General features: G+C 45.8%; 1 protein-coding gene across 16 annotated transcripts in view; it reads left to right on the top strand.

The window, feature by feature from the left end:
- ATXN7L1 (ataxin 7 like 1) overlaps positions 1–25,224 on the top strand; it is a 236,001-nt gene that overhangs the window by 161,647 nt on the left and 49,130 nt on the right. For 12 of the 16 annotated variants that reach the window (XM_053926378.1, XM_071221681.1, XM_045193643.3 and 9 more), the window contains one exon: positions 15,457–15,679. In XM_053926378.1, the coding sequence (XP_053782353.1) occupies positions 15,457–15,679 (223 nt within the window). The other 4 variants (XM_024558624.4, XM_071221682.1, XM_045193647.2 and 1 more) reach the window with 4 other exon arrangements.

The following is a 25,224-nucleotide window of genomic DNA, read 5'->3' as shown; positions in this document are numbered from 1 at the left end:
GAGGCAAGAACAGGGTTTCTGGGGGCGTTCCCTGAGAATGTCCAAGCCAAAAGCCTAGTGTCCTTAGAAACTGCCATTCAAGACAGAACCCAAGGATTAGTTGGGGTCAAGACACAGGGGAGCCAAAAGCAACCCTCTCAGCCCTTTATTACCTGCCACCTCGCTGCTGCAGATTACTCAAGTCCTAGTCTCAACAAGGTGATGATGGAGAGACAACGTGTTCCTGCAGAATAGTGGAGACTCCATTACCCTTTGTAAGCCAGCCTCGGTTTTTGTCTGAGATGAGAGAGAAGGTGATTGCTGCTGGGAGAGGAGATCAGAAACCTGTTCCATTGCAACAGTACAGCTGCTCTGTGCTGAAAGACTGCCTTCTGGCAGCCTGCGTGCATCTATAGGTTCTCCCTTGGCTTAACAGGCAGGTTCCCACCAATGGAAATGGATTCATAACAGTAATAATCATAATACTCTTGTGTTCACTCAACCTGACTCAACTTTTAAACCTCTTTTATGTGCCGATCTCATCGACTCCTCCCTAAAGCCCTAGAAGGGCAGGTATTGTTGACCTGAGAGCATGGAACTTCTGGAAGGATTTCCAGGATTCAGACCAGCTTTTGGATGCCGGTGTGCCTTCTATTGACTGCAGCTGCCTAATGCTTGTATTTGGATGCCAGAAAAAAGGGTAGTTTGGGAACTGGAAAACCAGGTGTTTTTCTGTTACTGTATTTGCTGTTGATTATAAAGGCAACATTTGATTGCCTGCTGTGCAGTGCCAGGCTCTGAGATCTTGACTCTTAGTCTTTCCAACCACTGGTCAGAAGGGCTATTGTGAGTCTCCTTTGCCCGTTGTCCGTGAGATCCTTACAGGGAAAATGAAGAAATGTGGGCCAAGGGACACTCCTGCCCGGAATGGTAGGTGGCTTAGCAGAGTCATACCTCAAGCGTGCTATTCACCGGTCACTGTCATGTTGGGAGATGTATCAAGTTGCACACTTGGCCCTTTCCTCTTCCACATTATAAATGAGGATTTGTAAGAAGAATGGAATTAGTGATAGGCTTCTCAAGTTTTCAGGTGGTAGATTTGAGAGGGAGAACAGTTACATTAATGGGTCAGGATTCAAAAGATCTCAGCAGGCTGGACTCAATCCAACAAGATGACATTTTTAAAAGATACCTGTGGATAAGTGGCCTGACAACAAATTGTATGAAATAAGAGTTAGGGGTGATGCAGCTATCAGAAATAAAATGTCTAGATTAGCTCTTCAGGTGCATTAGTAGGAGAATAATATCCAAAACTACTAGGAGCTGCTCAGACCCCATCTGTAATGTTCTCCCTTCTCAGTTCCACAGCTCAGGAAGGACAGCAGGAGCTAAAGAGGACCCAGAGCCCAGGAGGAACCATGAAAATGACATTTTGTGAGGAATAATTGAAAAGACACCTGGGATTAGCCTGGAGAAAGACTGCAGGGAACAAATAGTTAACAAAGTGTCCCATGGAAGGGGCACTGGACTGGTTCAAGATGACACCCATAGGGCAGAAATCAGACTAGTGTGCAGTCGTTACAGAGCAGCTCTGCATAGGGAAGAACTGCCACCTGGTGTGCGCTTGGAAAGCACCGTCCACTCAGGGGCCTACAGTGGAGAAGCAAGGCTGGGCAGCTGCTGTCTGGAGTGCTGAGACAGTGACTACAGGCCCGGGAAGAGGGCCGACGGGGCTTAGCAGAGGATGCCAACCTGTAGCATTTCTTGCCTATCAGGAGTTTGTTACTCTGTCCCATTTTAGGGTCTCAGACCTGGGTCCCTTTGATGGAAATGATGATTCCATCATCGGAAGGCGATCCCCTTGGTGAAAACGACAGCTGTATCAGGGATGAGGGGACTGCCAGAGTGGCGCTGTGCCTCAGTGTCCCATTTGTAAATAGAGCACCCTGCTTGTGTGTGTGTGTGTGTGTATGTGTGTTACCAACACTTTTTCATGAACCTGAATTGGTCTTGTTAAGAACTGCTGTCTAGGAGTGCCTGTCTGTTCTCTCCTGCTGGCCGTCTTAATTACCTGAAAAATTACCTCCTTTAAGTGATTCCACGAAGGACTTTGAAGGTAATTCCCAGTTACCCTGTAACTAATTGTTCTGTTTGTGGATTGTCCTGGCCTTTATATTCCACGGGGCTTTTTTTATTGAGGTAAAATTCATAAAATTAACCATTATAAAGCGAACATTTCAGTGGTGTTGAGTATATGCACAGTGCTGTGTAACCACTACTCCTATCTAGTTTCAGATGCTTCGTCCTCTAAAATAAAACTTCCTACCCATTAGGCAGTTATTTCCCCTCTTGTCTCCCCCCAGTCCCTGGCAACCGCCAGTCTCTACGGATTTCCTATTCTGAACAATCACATGAATAATTCATACAACATGTGACCTTTTTTCTGGCTTCTTTCATTTGCATCATCCAGTTGCAGCATATACCAGTACTTCACTCCTTTTTATAGCTGAATAATATTCCATTGTTATAACAATGTGTTTATCCATTCATCCATTGATAGATATTTGGGTTGTTTCCACCTTTTAGCTATTGCAAATGGTGCTTTTAGGAACCTTCATATACAGGGATTTGTTTGAGTACCTGTCTTTAGTTCTTTTGGGTGTATATCTACTAGTGGAATTATTGGATCATATGGTAATTCTATGTTTACTATTTTGAGGAACCACCAAACTGTTTTTCATGAGGTGGCACCATCTTACATTTCCACCAATGGTGCCCAAGTGTTCCAATTTCCGTTTCACTTTGTTTTGTTTTGTTTTGTTTTGCTATATACCCATCCTAGTAAGTATAAAGTGGTATCTCATTGTGATTTTGATTTCCATTTCCCCAGTGACTAATAATGTTGATCATCTTTTCATATGCTTGTTGGTTGTATGTATATCTTCTTTAGAGAAATATCTGTTGAAGTCCTTTGCCCAGTTTTTGATTGGGTTGAGCCTGCCTGTTTTTGCTAGAGCAGTGTAAATACTGCATTTAAAAAAAAAAAATCTTAAGCCACCTGTTTGCTGAGAACTTCGGCCACCTACTTATTAACTTGACACTTGCAATGAGGAGAGAGAACAGGGTGAAAGAGGCTGGCAAAGTGTCCCAGAAGAACCCAAGGGCTCTGGGAGAGCTGGCCCACTGTCACTGTTCATATCTCTGTCCTTCAGGTCATCCTGCAGCTAGCTCTCAGCAAACAGATTCTAGGAAAGCCATTCACATTTGTCTCTGGATAGACTCAGGCTCCTGGGCCACGGGGTCTGCCCTTTCATCTGTGTTTCTTCTAGGTATTGCAAAATCCAGCAGGCCTCCTCTTGACTCTGAGTGGGGGAAGTGTGCCCATGAGCCCTGACCTGCTGGCCTAGGGTCTGGAGGACAAGGCTCACAGCCCTTACCCTCGGAGCAGGCTCTCTCTGGCCAAAGCTGCAAAAGCTGCAAAGGACCGAGAAAGAAGGGCTGGACGCTCCTTCAGTGGGGCTGGGTCAGGCGGGTGGTCAGGCCACGCCCCCTTGTTCCCTCTGGCTCCATTGCAAAGAAATGGAATTGTAGAAACCAGTTCTGCTTTGTCAAGCAGCACAGCCCCCTCAGGAATCAAAAACTGACTAATTCTTCTTCATTCTGAGAACAAATTCTCTATAAGAGCAGGGAGAAAGCCAAGAACCCAGAGGCCCACTGTCCTGTTCCCCTCAGTAAATCTCCCACGAGATGCCCTCCCTCTGGTTTTGGTTACATTGCCCAGCTGCTGCCAGGATGGATGGCCCCAACCTGAGACAGTCTCAAAGACGAGTAGGCACTGCCTAGCTATGTGGTGCAGTTTGAAATGATGCCACCTACCTGCAGTGTGAAATGTTCCAGAAAAGCCATACTTCTGGGTCTTGGAAGCTTTTGTCTCTTCATGATTTGTTTTTATTTTTCCTTATTAAAAGGCGTGTACTCCTCAGCCAGGGTTAACTAAAGATTTATCAGATAATTGTCAGATTTTACAAAGAAATGTTGGATGAAACATAGGAGAGATTCTAGCAGAAAATAAAGTTGCCCCAAACACACTCTCCCACTGAATTTTTTTTAATTGAGGTGAAAGTCACATAACAAAATTAATCATTTTAAAGCATGCAATTCAGCGGCACTGAGTCCATTCACAGTGCTGTGCAGCCATCACCTCTACGTACTTTGAAGACGTTTTCATTACCTCCAAAAGAGACCAGTTGAGCAGTGACTCCCCACTCCCTTCCTCCCCCAGCCCCTAGCAATCACTAACCCAGTTTCTGTCTGTGGCTGTACTGTTCTGGACATTACATACCAGTGGAATTGTACAACCTGTGACCTTTGTGCACTGTTGTTGTTGCTTTTTGAACACCCCCGCTACAATCCACTGCAGGCATAAACTTTTGAAATATCCAGAATAAATGAAAACTCCCTGCTTGAATTAACAGTTGAAATGTTCCACAAAAGTATTTTTCCATCTTTATAATGATGTGTCTGCTCTGTCCGAAACAGAGTGGTAGGTACTGCAGTGGACCCTGCCTGTCAGGATGGACAGGCCCCGAGGGGCAGCGTGAGTGGGGTGGGGGGAGGCCCGAAGCTCCTGCAGGCTGCCCGGGACCAGGTGGAGGGAACAGCAGCTTGCACGTGGCCAGCACTCTGTCGGGCTGCAGGAAGGCCCGGCCCTTCCCCAACAGGGACTGCTCAAATCAACCTCAGAGGGCCTGCTGCCTCTGACCACACCTTGTGTGTGTGGTTCAGGAAAACCGAAGTTCATCTGCCAAATTCAGGATACAACCCTGACTGTTCCGGGCTTTTCTTTCTGCCTTTCCCTAATCGCATCTGGGCGTGCTCTCTTAAAGGGGAAGTGGTGCTTTCTGACTGGCCAGGGCCCTCCTCCAGGAGCCAGGAAACGGCTCCCACAAGTCACATTGCCCAGCGTGTCACAGGCTCAGCCTCCTTATCCTAACGGCAAGGCTGCTTCCCGGGATGTGTAAGTGTGAGCACAGGGCACGTTGGCCACACAGGATGGCATGGGGCTGGGCCCAGGTCACAGAAGAGAGTCTGGCAGGCGGAGCATGCTGTCAGCCCACGATCCAGTTAGCGAGCCTGAGCTGTAGCAGAGACGGTGTTCCTGGGCTGTGAGCTGGTGACAGAGCAGAGAGGGCTGAGGTGTGGAGTGGGGAGAGGTGCTGCCTCAGAAAGAGGTCAGGAGTAGGAGGCTGGGTTGGGGACCAGTCTATTTTGGACACCCTTTCTGGAGGCGCAACCCTTGGGGCCTGGGAAGGAGTGGAGTGGAAAATTTTATAGCACACCTGTCATAGCACCAGGAAGCCAGCTGTAGTAAACCTCACCACCTTGTCACCCCCCACTTCTCTGCCTTTATGTGCAGTTCCAAGCACATGCATTTATCTCTCTGGCAGTTATTTTGCTTTGTCATTTGTATGTGATTTGTGTTAAGAAATGTTTCAGGTCTCTTTTAGTCAAACTTTTAAATTGCTTGAAACTAGTGACCTGTGTTTTTCCTTCTGTCCTGTTCGTGGATGGTCCTGGGTCCAGTGTATACACACGCTGGGCCCCGAGTAAACCATGGTGGCCGGACGCTGGTGGACTGGCTGGCTCGGTAGGATGACTAGCAGTATACCTGGCCTGGTTTCTAGCTCAGGTTTGGCTTCCTGTGTGCCCACGGAGAAATTAAGGGGAAAGCTCACACACACGCACACATGCAGTCAGTTACTCACTCAATGCCACAAGTGAGTGACTGGTAGGAAAATGGACCAATCCTATATTTTATACTCCTTTCTGCACCAGGTACTTGTTTGTATAGTGGTGATAGTTTGTCTTAAATCATGTTAAAAAAAAAAAAAAGCTTTGTTTTCATCAAAATAACTCAAACCTTTTGCTGCTGAAGAAGGAGCAGAGAGAAACTGAAGGAGGCTGGAGGGGGCGGGGAACGTGTGTGTCTCTGTTGGCATATATTGACAGGGCACAACCACACCCTGTTTCAGACAACTTCCTGTTTGCCACTGCCAACTGCCACTCCAAAGAGAACAGAAATGGTTCCGTTATTAGTGGCTGCTATGGGACCACGACAGCCTGTGGGGTGAGTGGTTGTGAGTGACACTGTGAGCCTAGCAGTGCGATGAGACTTTGCACCTTCTATTGGAGGAGATAATGGCCCTGCAGTCTTAAAATTGGAGGTCGGTACAGATAGAAATCAGGCAGCGGTGGCCTTTCCTTGCTCAGCTTGTGTTCCTTAAACCGTATGCTCCAGGATCTTGTAAGTGAAATAGTTTTAATTCAGGGGCAAGGAGAAGGCAGAGAACTGCCCACTTAGGAGAGCTACTACTTGTGTTTTGCTTTAATGTACATTTTCAAGTATTTGGGGAGCTTATGTGAAGTGCCTTCTGTGAGTTGGCACTGTGGTGGCCACCTTCTACATGTTATCAATCCTTACAACACTCATTTCTTCAACAGTGAAGATAGTGCGTGTCTATCAGGGTGAGACCCTGGGCTAGGAGCCAGGGATGAGAGACTGAACGAGACAACTGCCTGTGTGGAGTGTTCAGTGAGAGGATGCCTGGCCCAGTAAACCAATGATCACAACATGTGGTGTGTGCTAAGATGTGGCCCTCATTGCACTGCAGGGGCACCTTCCGCCTTATAACCCTGATGTAGGCATTATTGTTTTCATTTTTTTAGGTAAGGAAACTGGAGCGCATGGGGTTAAGTTACTTGCCCAAGTCACAGAGCTAATGAGTGACAGAGCTGGGATTTGAGCCCAGATCTTTCCAATTCCAAAGACTACAGTGTTTGGTCCCTATTTCTCGTGACTCCCAAAGCTGGTGCAGGGCATGAGAATCACCTTGGGGCCTTTTCAAAAATACCGATTTGGGGGCCCTGGATCTACTGTCCCAAGAGTGAGGCGCCCTCTGCTGCACCAGGTGGCCTCTGAGGTGTAAGTGTAGTCTGTGTTCTTTCTCTACCTCATGCATAAGGATCCTCCCTCCCTTCCTTGAGGTGTGGGCAGGGCATGCCTATGACAGGGACAGGGCATTTTAATGTGCTTAGCCTAAGGCCCCTGGGTAAAGGCCACTGATGTTGCTTGTCTCAAGATAGTATTGGGAAGAATCAGTCTATCTGTTCAGGCATTTTAGACATTGGGACACCCTGTTCATGTATCTTTACCCCAAAGATCCCTCAAACTATGTCTCCCTCTTCGTGAAGCTTCGGCTGCCTGGTGTGCCTGTCCTTTTGGTGCCCCTAGGGCTGGGGTGATGTCATCTATGCCATCCTCAGGTAGAATCCAGCAGCTATTCCTAAAAATGGAAGCCACCACTTTTCACCTAAGGTGTGCTGGCTCCTGTGTTTAAACTCGCGTGACTTGTGCAGTGCGTATGTTGGGCGGTTGTGATGGGAGGTCACTCTGATAGAGAAGTTCATGCCAGTGGAATTCCTTGTCAACCTTTCCACTCCATGTTGGTTCTGGGCATGTGGGAATAGCTGGGGCAATAAAAAGCCTAATGTTAAGAGGATTGCAGAGTCCCACAGAGCAGGAAGGCTATTCATTTGCTTCAGATCCTTCAGGCAACAGCTTGCATCCTGAGGGGTGGCCTGCTCTCCACTGCTCAGGGTGACAAAGTGTGGCCAGCCCGGGATCTGCGGAGTGTCTCCCGCCCTGAGGGAACGAACCCTCTGCTATGACCGTGTCTCTTTTATCACCCCCATTTTATCTCAGTGCCTGGCACATGGTAGGTTCCAAGGAAATGAGCAAATGAATGAGATTTGACTTTAACACACATTTTTCTCTCCTTCCTACCTTTGTATTTGTACCTATTTTCTCCCCTTTGCTCTCTCTGGTTAAGCACATGATAATGGTTTTTGTTGTTGTCCATTCTTTCTTTCTTTGAGAGAGAGAGAAACATCAATTTTTGTTGTTCTGCTTATTTATGCACCCATTGGCTGACTCTTGCATGTGCCCTGACCGAGGATCGAACCCCCAGCCTTGGCAAATGAGGACATCACTCTAACCAACTGAGCTACCCAGCCAGGGCTGTTTGTTTTTAATCTTTTTCTTGTAAGGACTTAAACAGCTTTAACAAAAACAAAGCCTATTAAGCAATCCATCCTATATCCTTCCCTTTTTTTCATCTAAATACACGATATATATAGTATATGTGTATTAAATGTTTTATGTTTTTATAAAGTAATGATTAGTATTAACATTTTTGTGATATTTTTAATTGTGTTTTTCTTTCTTGTGTATTTAGATTTTCATCTATTAGGGGAGCTTACGTGAAGTGCCTGCTGTGAGTTGGCACTGTGGTGGCCGCCTTCCATGTGTTATCAATCCTTACAGCACTTTAACAGTGAAGATAATGCGTGCCTATTAGGGTGAAACCCTGGGCTAAGAGCCAGGGATGAAAGACAGAACAAAACACCTGCCCTTGACATTTCCTTAAATTTGAGATAACCCTCATACCTCTCATTTTCAGTTGTATTATTATAGACCATTCAGGTTAATTGTGGTGTTTTGTTACTATTGTAAACAGTGCTGCTGAGAATACCCCTGAAGTTTTTTGGAGGAGGGAGATATTTCCTTGGGGTCTGTTTTCCAGACTAAAATTACCAGATTACCAAATCAAGGCTATAAGCGTGTTTTAGTTCCAGTTGCTACCGCCAGGTTGCTCTCCAGAGACACGTCATCCCTTAAAAGTACCCACAGCAGTGTGTACACATTCTGTTTCCCCACGGGTCTGTATTTGCTGTTCTTGTTTGTTTGTCTGTTTGTTTGTTTGTTTTGGCTTGGGGGGTTTAAACTAGGTTAGGTGTCTAGTGAGGACATCCGTAAGGGCTGATGGCAATATTTTGGGGGTCCTGGGAAGTCCCTGGTACTCCCCAAATCCTACCTAGTGGTGGTTGGTGCCACAAATTTGCACCCGAGCATAAATAACCAGAAGAGTGGGCATGAGGTGGAATGCTTCTACCAAGGGGAGAGATAAGGAGGGCCCCATGTTTCTAACTTCAGAGTTATGTTCTGGGCCAGTTCTGAAAATGGGGAACACTTTGTGAGGAATCATTGTAGAGGTTTGTTGCTAAAGTGCAGAGGAAAGAGAACATCCTCCCAGTAGTGTGGCATGGTAGAAATGGTACTGGCTCCAGGGACACCTGGGCTCTTCTCCCAGTGCTGAGCTCTGCATGACCATGGTCTTGTTTCATAATTTTGCTGAGCTTTAATTTCCCATCTGTAAGAAGGAGGCTAACAGTACTCACTTGTGGGGTTGTTGGGTAGATGACATGAGCTGGTAAGTGTAAAAGTAGCTTGCACAATGCCTGACACATAGTAGGCACTCAAGAAATGCTGCTTCTCTTCCTGACCTAATAAGTGGGCTTAGGGTGACCAGATAGATAACCAAGAAACCAACCCAGAGCCTGGGGGATTTAAGGTCTGAGCATGTGAGCCGCTGGCCCACACCGGCATTTGTCAGAGTGCCCCACGCAGTGCATGTTGCCTGGCAGTGGGTGGGAGGTGAAGGAGGAAGAGAAGACCTGGTGTAAGCTGATTGGTGGCAGGCACCCGTGCTGTAAGGAGCACCTGCCCAGACACCCAGGCCATGGTATCTTAAAGAGGCACTCCAGCCGGAGCAGCGAGTGTGTGTGCCAGAGAAGCTCACAAGCACTCCTGGCACACAAACTGCTTGGCATGCTCTGCCTGCCACTCATGGCCTGCCTCAGTCATTTGACTTCCCTGTGTCTTCATTTCCTCCCCTGCTGAAGAAGGTTGATTCAGTATCCCTCCTCTGACCACCATGACACTATATTTAGTGTCTGAGTACAGTTGTGTCGAATGAGACCACAAGCTCAGATTCTAGCCCCTGCTTCTCCACTTAATAGCATTGTGGCTTCGGGCAGGTTTCTCAAATGCAGTTGGCCTCAGTTTCCATAGCTGTAAACTGGGGAAACACCTCCCTCACCAAGTGGTTCCTACATGGTTCCTCTTGCTAAGGTCTATGCTCTCCCCCTCACCCTCCAACTCCAGTTACTTTTGGGAGAAGGTCCTTGGAATTCAGAGCTGTCCTTTATGGAAAGCATCCTGACCACAGCTACTAAAGCAGATGCAATTCATTGATAAAATGGAACCTGACTAATGATTTGCCAAGTACCTGCCCTCAAGGGTAGAGGCTGAAGGAGACTCGGTGCTGTCAATGGGAATGCCAGGTGCTGGTGCAAGCCTGAGGGAGCTTACCCACCATGGCGGGTCACAAGTGACTGTGGTGCTCCAATTCTGTTGGGAGGGTATTGGCTCCTTAAAAACCATATTGGAAAATTCCCAACAAGTTCTTTCTAAAACTGGAACAGGGCACCACATTGGGTATTGGCATCCGGTTCAATCATTCACGAGGCGTCTGTGCTGAGGTTTTAAATGCAGGACACTGATACTGTGAGTATGAAAATATGTCAGTGAATAAGCTGGGGGGAGGTGAGGGCTCTGAATATTTACTGAAAGGGAATTGCTTGAGAACCTGGTAGATTTTATCTGTGGGAAATAAGGAGAGAGAATTGTGGAGACACCAGGGCTCCCCACACTTAACAGAGATTTTTAGAATGCCAAGAAGTGGGGTCTCCAAGCACCCACTCAGGTGGTCTCCGGGACTGTGCCCTGGGGTCACACATGGATGGTTAAGGTGTTTATGGTAAAGCAAGGTCTTAGGACAGCTAGCTGCTGAGCCTGTGGTCTGAACTTCCTGTGGTGGAAATGTAAAAAAGTAAAAGGATTTGGTTTCTTATTTCTTTGGTCCTGGGGTCCCCAACTTTCTGGTTGAGATCATAGGCTGTGGCATGGGGCTGCCAATTGGTACCAAAAAGCTGCCCGAACACCTTGTTTCTTTCCTCTCCCTAGAGGAGTCAAGTACGCTGCTGAAATGCCCAGTCATGGGAGGGGGACAGCGGGCTCTTCTGGATGATTCCCGTCCGCTGCAGCATCTTCTGGCTTTTCAAGGTAGTAGAACTAAGAGTTAAGACCACAGGCTCCAACATCATGACCAGATCTGATGTTTCCTAGTTCCATGATCTTGGGCAACTCATACCTCTGAGCCTCAGTTTCCTCATCTGTAGAATATAGATAATAATAGTACTTCTCTTAGGGTATTGCAAGAATTGAATGCTATAAGGTAAATCAAGTGTTCAGTAGCATGCCTGGCACATAGGAAAGTCTTAATAAATTACTATTCCAATGGCCAAAGGACAGAAGGGATGAGACCAGAGGTTGGTGATCCCAGAGCACTCACTGACGTTGTGTTTGATATAGTAGCCAGTTAATTCTGCATGGGTGTTCCGACAGTGATTTTATGTTTCACTTCAGTAGGTAAGTGGTACTCATATTCAACATTAGCACAATAGATTGGTTTGAGCTTTCTGTCACACAGTCTGGAAAGAAATGTGTTGCATGAGCTATAAACTACTGTATCCTTTCACTATACCTCAAAGAAATGATCCTAAGTCACTTTTTAAATAAAGTGTGTGGGTTTTTTAAAGCTAGACAGGAAGTAGATAGTAAGAGAGCGGCTAAGTGATTTAGAGCATGTCAATGACTGAATATTACCATTTCAAATGTCCTGTATATGGGAGCTAGAAATGTACAAATGGCATAATGTCAGCTGAAAGAGAACAGTCCAAAATAACAATGGATTACAGTCTAACGTACAGATGTTACCACATCTATGTACATTAACAAAGAATGAGAAAATTTGGAGGGACAGACTCTTTTTCCCCAAAATTGCTTCAGTCTATGAAATATTTTAACAGTGAACAAAGAACACAATGTTCTATAAAGTCTTTCTGAGCAGGGTAAATGAAATTTAAATAATTATAAGGATATATCTAAGGTATTCCCTTGACCAAAACAGGGAGACAAAAAAAATGAGTAAGCCCATAGTAGGTGAGGGCTTATATGAGAATGATTGCAAAATAAATCTGGAACACTTTACTCAAAGACATTCTACCTGCACAGCAACATCTTTTTACAAGAAACTAAGACCCAGGGGGGAAAAAATACAATAAAAATTAAATCAAAAAAAAGAAGAAGAAGAAGAAAGAAAGAAACTAAGACCCTATCACCAGCCCACTCCACCTCTCTGCCAAAAGTCAAAACCCTGTAAGTAATCCACAGATAGGTCTCTGAAGGCTAGGAAAACACGGATTGAATAGGAATCGGATCTTTCTGGGGAAAAAAATCTCCTCACTCTGCCTGACCCAGGACCAGTTCTACCCACTTTCAAAAGCTTAACTGAGTGAAGTATGAAACCCACCTCCCGATTGAAGCTGTCATCACTCTGGCCATGGTCCCCCTTTATTCTTGCCGGCACCTGTGGCTGTCAAGCTAGGTCTCTGTGAAGCTCAGTGGACAGAAGTACAGATCTCTTTGTGAGATATCTTGAAATACCAGCAGATTTAATTCAGCCTGACCAACGTGAAACAGTTCCACAAGTAGGAAATGCTTTTTTAATCTGTTTATTATAATATAAAATCACACAAAAAAATTGAGGGTAAAAGGCTATCTTCAAGTTTTGATGAATAATCTCTCATATGCCACTTGTTCTTTCAGTTGGTCATTTGTGGAACTAAACTATAAAACCAAGAAAAAAGCTTATTCATTGATTTAATTTTTTGTGAGTTTAGCAGCAGGATCACTACCCAGAATTCTCTGGAAAGGTGATTTTAGAATGGCTGGTCTGGCCCATTCATTTTGTCTTTAGTGGCATCCTTCCTTGTGATTCATCTTTGTTTATTTGTATTATTTTAAATTCTTAGTGTAGCTAAATAAAACTTTTTGTTATCAAGGCTTGTCTTCCCAGCAGAACTGAGGAATATTTCTGCACATCCTTCTCCCCCACCTCCCCTAACCAGCTTCAGCAAGTGATAGCAAGTGAGTGAAGGCAGACTGCAGACAAATCCAAAACAGTAGTGGTAAAAAGCAAAGTCTTATTTTAGTTTTGGAAACCTCTGCCAAAAAAGAAATTGCTAAGGAAAACATTTCTGAGGGGCAGGAAAATTTGAAATGAGACGACTTGGTTCTAGTCTCAGCATTCCCTCCAGCTAGTTTTGCCCTGCAAGCTGGTAACAGAGGACCTCTCCAACTGATAACCTCAACAGTCAGCAAGGAGGTGGGATGAGCTGACTTTTAAAATCCAGTTCTAACCTTCAGTGATTCTAATTCCTATACTTGCTAGTTTCCTGGTTCCAAATCTTGGCCACAGTACACCTCACTTCCTGACTTCCTGAGAAGTGGTTAGGCCCCATTCTTTGTGTAGCCATTGGCCCTGACCTTGGCAGGTCACCTCGCCATTCTGGGTCTTCTCTGGCCAGTCAGGCGTGAGGATGGTAGAGATGCCTGGCTGCTTCCTGCCTGTCTCACCGGGGTTGTAAAGGCCAGTGCAATTTTATAAAGGCTGAATTCCTCCAAGGAAGATCTGCCTGAGTAAAATATTTCAGTACTTCAGCTGTAATTAGTGCTGTAAATTCAGGAATCATGAGGGATGAGAAGAGAAGGAGCAGGTGTAAGTATGCCTTGTATTTATGATAATGGAGTGGAAAGAGGCCTTAGAAGCTATCTAGGGACCCACTTCATTTACAGATAAAGACATGGAAACTGAGAAAGTTTAAGTGGTGAACTCTAGGCCGTAAGCCTACTAATGTGGTATGGTTGGAGCTGGATCCTAGATCTCCTCCCTCCAAGCCCATGCTACATCAAAACAGAGGCCCTAGAACTAGCTCTTGGTTTTCAAAACCTTCAATAGGATGGCTCTGGAAACCGAGCATGTATGCACAGTCTAGTCTGATTTGGTGCAGAAAAATTACCTGTAGAGTCATTCATTGTAGTCTACATATTAACACTGGTCAGGCAAAAATACCCAGCAATCACGTGACCCTCAAAACTCCACGTTTCCCCCACCCCGTTCTCACTTCATCAGAGGACTAGAGTCAGTCTGCTTTGAGACAGCCTGGTAGATGCTAGTACAAGGGAGCACAGAGAAACACCACAGTCACATTTCGGATAGCCAAGGTTAGTCTGGCTTTCGTCACCTAGGTCATGTGCCTGGCACAGCAGCCAGAAATGTCTCACTGGTGAGAAAAGCCTGGGACTCAGCATGGAGGTGGAGGGAGAGTGTGGTCTGCCATCTGTGTCTCCCACCCTGTTTATATCGTGTTCAACCCAGATTTCCAGACTTGTGATCTCTAGTTCTTCCCTTTAGGACATTTGTTATCATTTCATTTATTTATTGAACACATATTAATTCAGCACTAACTATATGTGGCACCCTATAGTAAGCACAAAAGGACCAGAGAGGACTTAGGATTCCAGAGCCTTTGTGTTTGGGGGGTCTAGGATTCTTTCTGTAATGGTGTTCAAAGTTGGGCATGTATAAATGTACATTCTTCTTAGGAGAGGTCCTTTGATCAAATCTGGCACCCTATACCAGTTAAGAACCACCTCAAGGGTGGACACTAGAACTTTACTTCATGCACCTGCTGTCCCAGTCAAATGCCCTCACCCTACTCACTGAGTCCAGACCATGAGGCTGACTGAGTGTGAACACGTGAGGCATGTCTGCCCAGAGCTCTGGTATTTTCTATTGCACCTCAGGAAGCTGTGCCTACTCTCCTCTGTGGATTCTGCCCCAAGCATTGATGACCTCCTGCATGTCCTGGCTTAGCAGGTTTAACCCCAGACCTCAGAGAGCCCTGGAGAGGCCACAGGTGTGACATGTGGATAGATATCGGGCCATTCCTGGCTCTTGAAAACTTTTTCATTCAGCCCTTGCTGGTCCTTCTGACCATAGTGACCCTGCCGCTGGTCCGCTTCGAGAATTTCCTATTTATTCTCCTGAGAGTCCTGCCCTGCCCACTGTGCTGAAGGACCTTGTAGTCTCTGAGCAGCTGCCTGGGGATCACTTTGGGTATATGGTTATCCCACTGTGTTCAGGTGACACCTGGTGTCCTATCTGCTAGTCCTATGGAATTTGTTTTGCAGAAGGAAGGCCTGGTAAATGCCTCTGGTGAAAACCTTGGTCTGGTTTAGCATGCCATTTCATACAGAAATTCAGAATGTCATTGCTAGTTAGTGGGAGAGGAACGGATGTCAAGACAAACGGTAGTCAGAAGGCAGAGAAAAGAGGTTTAAATAAGTGTATTTTCACGTTAAGTTACTGATTGGACTTTCCACTGGTATTTGTGGAAACATCATTTTTAAAGTTATAATAAAGAAGTTAAATAAAGGCAATTTCTCACTCAGAAAAAAAAGACAGACCGTAGTCAGAGCTGAGGCTTCAGGGAGGCAAACATTGCAAGATAAGCACTTTCTCTTTGCCTGTTGTATATGAGCGTGGCATGAGTGTGTGAGAGACTCACTTGCTACAAATGATATGCTGAGTTCTATTCTTTCTCCCTCTGCAGAGAGAAGACACGCTTCAATGTGCAGACCTTCTCCCTCTCCAGCGTCTCCACCCTCCAGTTCCAGGACATCACTAGTGCAGGTGAAAACAAAAGCCTGTCTCAGCGGCCATAACTCTGCCAGCAGCACCTCAAAGCCATTCAAAACGCCCAAAGACAATCTACTTACCTCCAGCAGCAAACAGCACACAGTCTTTTCTGCGAAAGGATCAAGGGACAAACCATGGTAAGTGTCCGGCACTGGCAGCCAGCAGCTCTCTGTCCTCGCTCCTTGCCCCTGTCACCCCAGGGAACAGTGTTTACCCTCTGGCTTAGCTCCCAGACATCATGTCTAAGGAGGGCAGGGACAGAAAACCCACATGATGGGGTGAGGAACCAAAACATTGGAGGGAACACAGGACCTTAAAGTGCTATATGCGTGACAGGAGAACTTTTCTGCTCCTAAGAGCTGAGCCAAGTTGTGTCTAAGAAAAGGATACTGGGGAAATATTCCTTGTTGATAGGATCACCTCTCAATTTTCCACCCCAGTGAAGAGAAGCTTTGGTGTAAATAATCAAAAGCACAGTCAGTCTGCTCAGCAGGGAGCCAGGCCAGGCCTGCAGTCCTGGGAGGGAGGCCCCCTGCACAGCCTCCCTCCTGTGAGCAGCGGGGTCTCCACTCCTGGAATAGCTGCTGGCAGAGGCAGGTGATTTGGGAGCTGACCACAGGAGGAAAAGAACAAATCCAAAGAGAATGGCACCCCTTGGATGGATGGGACAGAACTGGTTGCAGGTGACTGAAAAATCAGAGGCTTTTAATTCATTTTTTTTTATCTCAGTCTTCACCAAAAAGTCAGAAAAGGTTACCTGAGGAATGGACAGACAGGAAACTAAAGTGAAAATAGGGACAGGAAGCAGAAGATGAACACAGGCAGACCTCAGGGATATTACGGGTGCCAGACCACTACAAGGAAGCAAGTATCGCAACAAAGTGAGTTATAATCCTTACGATGGTAGAGGACGTTGCCTTCAATTTGTACAAAATGCAAAATCTGTGAAGCATAGTGGAGCAGAGCACAGTAAAACAAGGTATGCCTGATGCCTGTGTCTTCAAATGCTGAGGGACCCAACTTGGAAAACCTAAGGAGAGGATCATTACAGGGGCCCTAGCTTTATCTTGCAGGGATCATTGTGGAGTCTGATTTATATATTTAAGAAGAAAAAATATTCTATTTATTAGTGATAGTTAATTATACTTAAGTTCATACCTAGAAAAGCCGGGGACTGAAATCAAGTGTCAATCAGTTTGTCACTGCACACTGGAGACTATGATGACTTTATAAAGAACTAATTATGCCGGATCAAGTAAAGAGCCTCCTGACAGAGTGGAAAGGTTTAGCCACAGCTGTCAAGGAGGGGAGTCACCCATCATGTGGGGGGACTTGTGGGCCTTGTAGACAAGCTTTGCTCTCTTCTGATCGTTAGGATCTCAGGTCCATCCTGATACATGTGGGTATCACATGTGCCAAAGGACAGAGCTCCCGTAACTGTAATAAAGGTCAAGAAGTCAAATCTCTCTGAAAAAGTAGAGAAGTGGTTCTGACTCTGACTGAATTTGAAAATGGAAAAGGATAAAATCATTCAGAGTCCAGAAGTGAGCTACAGAGACACCAAATGAGGAAAGCTAGGCAAGGGGCTCAGGAGGAATAAGCTGAAAGGAGAGTCCAGGGTCACAGAAGATCATAAAATGAAGATAAGAAATGATCAGTGATAAACATGGCCCCAGGGGGATGAGACTCCCAAGAATCCTACCAGGAGGCAAGCCTTTGGAGAGACCACTGGGGTTAGGTCAGTCTCCACCTTTGATTCAACTAACTCAACACACACTTAGTAAGACCTGTTGTGGGCAAGGCCCCTTCAGCTAGAGGCAGAAGGTAGTTATGAAAGAATTTGAAAAATCTACCCAGGGCCCAAAGAAAAGCAGCCAAAACAAGTACAAGGAGGGAAATATCTCATAAGAAAAAGACTCCAAAAATGAGAGCATTTGCCTTGTGTGAAGAACAGAAAGCTAATGGGCAGGCAATTTACCTCACTCGAAGTAGGTAGATATTCTGAAGACAGACCCTGGGGTGCACCACGAAAGAAGCTCAGCACTGATTGCAGTGGTCTCCTACCTAATCTCACCTTCAGTCAGCCAGGCTATAATCCCCATACCGACCATCACAGAGACGTGCTGGGAAGGCTGGCAATGTTTGGCTTGGAGACTTACAGGGCTCAGCCTCAGTTCAGAGAAGCTTCCCCAGAAAGCAGTGTAGAAGAATGGACACAGAGCTAGAGGCAAGAAAAGCCAGTTCAAGGGAATGCCCTTCTAGTGGCTAGATGGGATGCTGCCTGGTTCATGAATCACTTAATAAAGCCAATTTAGAACTTTAAAAAAATTAGAAAAGAAAAGCCAGTTCAAGTCCCAGTTTGGTCACTAACTTCCTGTGTGACCTTGAACAAGTTACTTCTTTGAGTCTTGTTTTCAAGCCTGAATATTTTGTGATTCTAAGTCATAATATTTCCTCAAAAATTCTCCAAGTTTCCTGAATTAAGAGTTTAGCCCCTCAGCCTCACATAAGGGATTCTTTACAAACTGCCTCCAAACCCCTAATCCAATCCTGATCGTACAATACCATCCCATTACTCCAGCTTCCCCAATTCATCTTCCCCTGGTACCTTTGCCTAGAATATCCATCTGTCTTTACTCAGCCACTTAATGAGCGTCTATTATAATACTATGTGTCAACTCTACAACAAGCACTGGGGTTGTATAGGGCCCACTGATGTTACCCATGGAAAGTTTATGCCAATAGAAAAAAGCCTAGATACAGTTCAGGCCAGGTACACAATTGGCCGATGGTCTTCATCCCCTATTCACTTCCTCAATCAGGCATTCCTAGTATAATGCATAACCTGTACCACCGCACACTGCAGCCCTGGGGATGCAAAGTTAAATAAGACAGACGCTGTCTTAGGGAGTCTGTAAAAAGACATAAGCGAACACAGAGTACAATGTGATAAGAGCTAAGATATTAGAACCACAGAAGAAGGCCACCTTACCCAGGCTGAGGACTCAGAAAAGGTTTTCAAAAGTGGTCACACAGAGCTGAATTTGAAAGATAAGTAGAAATGAGCTACACAAAGAAAGCCATGTTAGAATGGTAAACATTAGGTAATATATATTACTACAATTAAAAAAACTTTTTCTTGAGAAAGTGGGAAAGGTGTCCCAAGCAAAGGAAACAGAGTGTACAGAAGTATTTGCATGAGGGGGAGGCAGACGAACTGGGTAGATGGGCTGGGTGGATTATAAAGTTCCACCGTATGCATCAAGTTCAGGAATTTGGACTACCCCCTGAAAGCTGTATGGAGCTGTTAAAGGAGCAGTTTTTAATTGTAGTGAGATCACTCTGACAGTATTATGAAGCATGGCTTGAGGGGCCACTCAGGAAGCAGCAAGAACAGTGAGGATGCTTTGGTGTCGTCCAGGTGAGGCGTGGTGACAGTCTAGACCAGGCAGTGATAGTGGGCATGTGCAGAAAGGACCAGATGGGAGAAATATTTAGGAGGAAAATTCCACAGGACTTTGGAGCTGTTGTATGTAGGTCTTGCAGTACAAGGGAAGAGTTGAGGATGATGTCTACAGTCTTGACTTGGACGCCTGGGTGACTAGTTCTGTCACTTCCTCAAGAGAAGGATAGAAAAGTCCAGAGTTTAGGGTGGGAAAGAAAGGGTGAGTTCAGCTGAGAAGTCAATGGACTTTGAAGTATCTGAGAAACATCTACAATCTACATAGAGATGTTGGTGGGCATTGAATGTATGGACTCAGGGGTCAAGAGAAAGAAATGTGTTGGGAATGGAGATTTGGATGCTGTCAATGTAGACATGGGCATTGAAGCTGTGGGTACAGATGGAGCCTCCCAGGAAGCTACAAGGCCTGTGAAGAGCAGGGGCCAAGGTCAGGGCCCTAGAGAATGGGGGTCTGGGGAAGAGGAACCTGGGGAAGTAGGAACTGCTAAGCCAGAGTTCTTTGCACAGCATTCTGTGTCCTCTTGCCTGGCCCACATCCTCACTGTTCCTCATTGCCCATCCCACTGGCCACCTTTTTCTCGAAGCCTTTCTCTCATTCCCTTCCTCCTTGGCGGCCACCTGATATGCTGATGTCCCTTTTTAACCCCAACGACACTTCATTTTTACCTTACCTGTGACTCTTTGTGTGGTGGCATAGATTAGGCTTAGTCTAGTCCTTCTGCCCAGTAGTAATTGCTGGACCTCTTACCTAGTAGGTACTCACACTCAGTAAACATAGGCCCCTTATCAGTAAGTATTTGCTGAATTGAATGAAATGGATCTGATCGTTGAAACGGATTGTAAGATTTCCATTCCTGCAGGCTGTAACTTTTTATCTCCAATTGTTTAGACCAGCACTACGCAATGGGTATATAATATGTGCCACACATATAAATTCTTTTTAATTCTTACCCAAGGACATGCTTATTGATTTTAGAGAGAGGGGAAAGGAAGGAGGGAGAGAGGGAGAGAAACGTCCACGTGAAATAGAAGCATCAAACAGTTGCCTCTCATACAAAGGTATGCTACTGGATCGTGCCCTGACCAGGAACCAAACCCACAACCCAGGAAGGTGCTTGGACTGGGAATCGAACTCATGATCTTCCAGTTCACAGGACAACACTCCAACCAACTGAGCCACACCTGCCAAGGCCATAGATGTGATTTAAAAAAATTTTTTCTAGTAGCCACATTGGAAAAAAGGGCAAAAATAATTTTAATAATATATTTTATTTAACCTAACATACCCACAATTTATCATTTCAACATACAATCACTGATATAGTTTATGTTCTTTTTTTATGTCTTCTAAATGCTGTGTGTATTCTACACTTACAGCACATCTCAATTCGGACACTGAATTTTCATCAGAAATACTTGACCCATATTCAGATATTATTTAAAATTTACAATTATAGAATAGATTTCCATATCCAAGTTGTTCCAGACATACTTTTAAACATTTCCTAACAACTGAATCAAGCACCTATTTTTACATTTTAATGAATTAAAATTAAATTTGAGTTCCTCAGCCACATTTTGAATACTCAACAGCCACAAATGGCCAGTGGCTGCTGTTTCCGATAACACAGACCTGGACGTGTAGGCCAGGTGACCCTGGGCAGGAATCTCTGGTTCTGGGACTCACAGGCACGTTAAGGTGGCTCCTCACTCTCCTTAATGTTGACCTTCCCAACAGGAGCTGCTAAATTCCAAGGGGAAGGGAGCTCTCGTTTGTTTCTCACATCAGTCGCAGCTGGGTGTGTGGTAGAACTGGCCCAGAGCACCCAGTCGGGCTGGCAGTCTCCCCTGCGGAAGTCCTGCTCCCCTGCTCCAGGGGAGCTCGGCGTTGGCCCTGAAGGCCAAGAAAGCACTGGCTGTGTGTTTTCAATTTAGATTAAAATTAACAGCAGGTCGGGGACATTCTCAAGTGGCTCAAATTCACATGTACAGCAATAAACACCAGTGCTGAACCCAGGCAGACCTCCTGGCATCTGTCTCACACAAATTTAGGTGGTCTGTGAGTTTGTTGTCTTCTCCCTTCTGTGTCTGAGGAGATTAAAAATAACTCTGCATGAGAAGAAAGGGGGAAACAGAGAGGGCATCCCTGTGCTACTAAATATGTCCTCTGCAGGTATGCCCAGTGGCACTGCCTGCTTGCCCCGCACCGGGCTCTCAGAGCCCCTCCACCATCTCACTGTCCTGCCAGGAAAGGCAGAGAGGTGGGCAAGATGAGACTGTCCCCTGGTGGAAGGCAAGAGGGGATTAGACTCTTCAGCTCTTTTGAGCTAAGATGAGCATTTCAAACTTTACTTATGAGTCTCTGCTTGGCCAGGGGACCAGCCCCTTGTACTGTGGACTAAATCAGCTAGCCTGACTTTCAAACCTGCTGTCACCGCTTCAGCTCTCCTTGTCCAGCATGCTGAGCCACTGGGGGAACGCAAACCCGCTGATGTGAGCAGGAGCGGGCAGGAGGCTTTCCTCCCCTGCATGGCTTGTTGCCTTCTCCTCGGGCCTTATCAACCCACACACGTGTGCTGAATGCTAAATATGCTCAGCTATTAAAAATGCAGGAGATGAGCCTGCTTCTCCAGAAGGAAAAAGAGCCAGAGCAAGAGAAAAATCAGCAGGCGCCTGGCCTCCCGTGTGTGCCGACAGTGTGGTGGGGAGGAGACGGGCTCCTCCTCTGGTGCTTCCAGTGGGAGGCGTGTCCTCCTGGAGTGGTGGGGGCTCGGGATCAGGATCAGGCAGAAGAAGTGCTCTGGAAGCCTTCCCAGCGCTTTATGGAGAGGAAATGATAACTGAGCAGCCCTGGCCGAGCGCCTTGGGAGAAATGAGGCTGGCTTATCACTTCTTGCCTGGTGCTGGCATGAACTGGGAGCAAAAGCCAGTATTGATGGCTCCAGAGAGCCATCTCAGGGCTTCTACACAAGCTGGGAAATGCAACAAACCCCAAGTGCTGTGGATGCTTCTGGTGACCTAAGGACTCTGACCACCCTGATTCCTCAGCAGGATTCTTGCAGTGCCCTCTACCTGGTCCTCTTCCCCTTTGCACCCAGCCTGAGTGTTGTGCACCCTCACCTTGCTCAGAACCATCAGTGGCCCTCAGTTGTTTGCCCATGGAGTGGAAGTTTAACCTCTTTGGAGGTGGGTATATGATCTGGCATTTCTTACTCATCCACCTGCTGCTGCCAGTATTTTAACCCCTTCATTTTATATTCCAGATGTCCTCATCTATTTGTAGCTCCTAGAGCATGTCTTCCATGTGTTAAAACATGCTGTTTCCCTTCCCAGAAGCAGCCTCCCTGCCTGTCCTTAAACATGCTTTAAATTCTCTGCATGAGCATCATTTCCTCCATGAAGCCTTCCTGGACTTTTTATACAGACTGAGATGCTCCTTCTTCTAAAATCCCATTAACACTCAAGATACCAGCTTAAGAGCTCCCATCATATATCGTACTTATTTACACCTTTATCCTCCCCTGCTCCCAGCTAGACTTTGAGCTCCTGGCATCCGCATGTTTTAGCACAGAACCTGGCACCCAGCCACTGTTTCATAAATGAATGTATGATCTGAATGAGTGATGGAGTCTGTGGAGTAAAACTGCTCCTTCCTCTTCCTCACAAGAGATTTTTCTAATGCTGAAGGAAACCACAGGTATAAATAAATATCTTTTGATTATTGTAGAGAAATCAGAGTGCCAGCCTCCATCAGGGAATTATTTTTTCCCCATTAGAGTTAGGAAGGGAGAACCGTGGTCCTGGATGATAAGAAGGAAGGACCCGCAGTGCTCTAGCAAGAAGGGAAAGCTATTTTCTTTTAAATTAAAGAGGAGGCAAGTACAGTGCACCCCTGTACCACAGCCCCTGCATGGTGTTTATGCCCACGTGCCAGGAGGCACTCGGCCACGTGAAGAAAACCCTAATTGGAAGGGAATTGAGGAGTTGGTATGGCATTCCACAGAAGCCCCTCCCTGGATTTCCACTTACAAATCTAGCCCCTCATACAAGAGACAGGGTGGGCGGGGTGTGGTGCGGGGCATTCTGAGGCCAGTTTTGCCTCTAGTGCTGCAGGTTTGGGTGTTAAGGGAGAGGAGTGGGGCAGCAGATGAGGGAGGAAAGGTGAGTGGACAAAAGGGAGTAAGTGGAAGTTACTGTGATGAGCCATAGAGGGGAGGAGTAGAAAAGGCAGGTGGGTAAGAGGATGGGATGTAGACAGGCTGGGGAATAATGTCCCTGCTAGGAACAGGAAGGCATCAGAGACTTAAACATTTCAGTGCTACATGCTTACTAGGTTTTCAGATGATCAAGCTAAGGACAATGGACAGCTCCTTGGGTATAAACTCAACTGACCTTGCCAAGTCACAGAAGTGCTCAGAAATAGCCTTCTGGCCAAGATGTAGGTGTAGGTAGATACGCTTTGCCTCCTCGCACAACCAGAAGGACAACAACAAATTTGAAAACAAAAAAACAGAATTGCCAGAAAATCGGACTCTATGGAAGTCTGACAGCCAAGGAGTTAAAGAAGAAACATTCACCCAGACCAATAGGAGGGGCAGAGATCAGCAGCTGGGGCAGAGAAAACTTGAGGCAAGGTGGTGGCTGGAGGACCAGGCCTTCCCACATTTGAGTGCAGAAACACCAAGAGGAACAACTGGGGAGCAAGACAGACCACACGACCTAGGGTTCCAGTATGGAGAAATAAAGCCTCAAAACCTCTTACTGTAAAAACCTGTGGGGGTGGGGGTGGTGGGTGAAACTCCTAGCTTCAAAGGAGAGTTTGTTGGAGAGACCCACAGGGTCCTAGAATGTACACAAGCCCACCCACTTGGGAATCAGCACCAGAGAGCCCAATTTGTTTGTAGGTAGTGAGGGAAGTGACTAAAAGCCAGTCAAGAGCCAAGCAAGTGACATTGTTCCCTCTCAGAGCCCTCCCCAACATACAGTGCCACAATGCAGTAATGTGGGTTGTCCTGCCTTGGTGAATACCTAAGGTTCCACCCCTTACCACATAACAGGCACGCTGAGACAAAAAAGAAATGGCCCAAATGAAAGAACAGATCAAAGCTCCAGAAAAAATACAACTAAGCGATGAAGAGATAGCCAGCCTATCAGATGCATAGTTCAAACACTGGTAATCAGGATACTCACAGAATTGTTTGAGTATGGTTGCAAAATAGAGGAAGAAATGAAGGCTATGCAAAGGGAAATAAAGTAAAATGTACAGGGAACGAACAGTGATGGGAAGAAAACCAGGACTCAAATCATTGTTTTGGAAGACAAGGAAGAAATAAACATTCAACCAGAACAGAATGAAGAAACAAGAATTCAAAAAAAATGAGGAGAGGCTTAGGAACCTCCAGGACAAGTTTAAACATTCCCACATCCAAATCATAGGGTGCCACAAGGAGAAGAGGAAGAGCAAGAAATTGAAAACTTATTTGAAAAAATAATGGAGAACTTCCCCAGTCTGGCAAAGGAAATACACTTCCAGGAAGTCCAGGAAGCTCAGAGACTCCCAAAGAAGTTGGACCCAAGAAAGAACACACCAAGGCACATCATAATTACATTACCCAAGATTAAAGCAAAGGAGAGAATCTTAAAAGCAGCAAGAGAAAAGGACACAGTTACCCACAAAGGAGTTCCTATAAGACTGTCAGCTGATTTCTCAAAAGAAAACTTACAGGCAAGAAGGGGCTGGAAAGAAGTATTCCAAGTCATGAAAGGCAAGGACCTACATCCAAGATTACTCTATCCAGGAAAGCTATCATTTAGAATGGGAGGGCAGATAAAGTGCTTCCCAGATAAGGTCAAGTTAAAGGAGTTCATCATCACCAAGCCCTTATTATATGAAATGTTAAAGGGACTTATATCTAAGAAAAAGAAGATGATCAAAAATATGAACAATAAAATGACAAGAAACTCAAATATATCAACAACCGAACCTAAAACAAAAGCAAACTAAGCAAACAACTAGAACAGGAACAGAATCACAGAAGTGGAGATCACATGGAGGGTTTTCAGTGGGGGAGAAGAGGGGGGAGTGGGGGGGAAAGTACAGGGAATAAGCATGAATGGTAGATACAAAATAGACAGGGGGAGGTTAAGGGTAGTATGGGAAATGGAGAAGCCAAAGAACTTATGTGTGTGACCCATGGATATGAACTAAGTGGGGCAGGG

The sequence above is a fragment of the Desmodus rotundus genome, chromosome 6 (assembly GCF_022682495.2).
Source record: "Desmodus rotundus isolate HL8 chromosome 6, HLdesRot8A.1, whole genome shotgun sequence".
NCBI classification, from domain to species: Eukaryota; Metazoa; Chordata; class Mammalia; order Chiroptera; family Phyllostomidae; genus Desmodus; species Desmodus rotundus.
The sequence above is the reverse complement of the archived record's forward strand: the minus strand, read 5'-3'. Positions and strand labels throughout refer to the sequence as shown.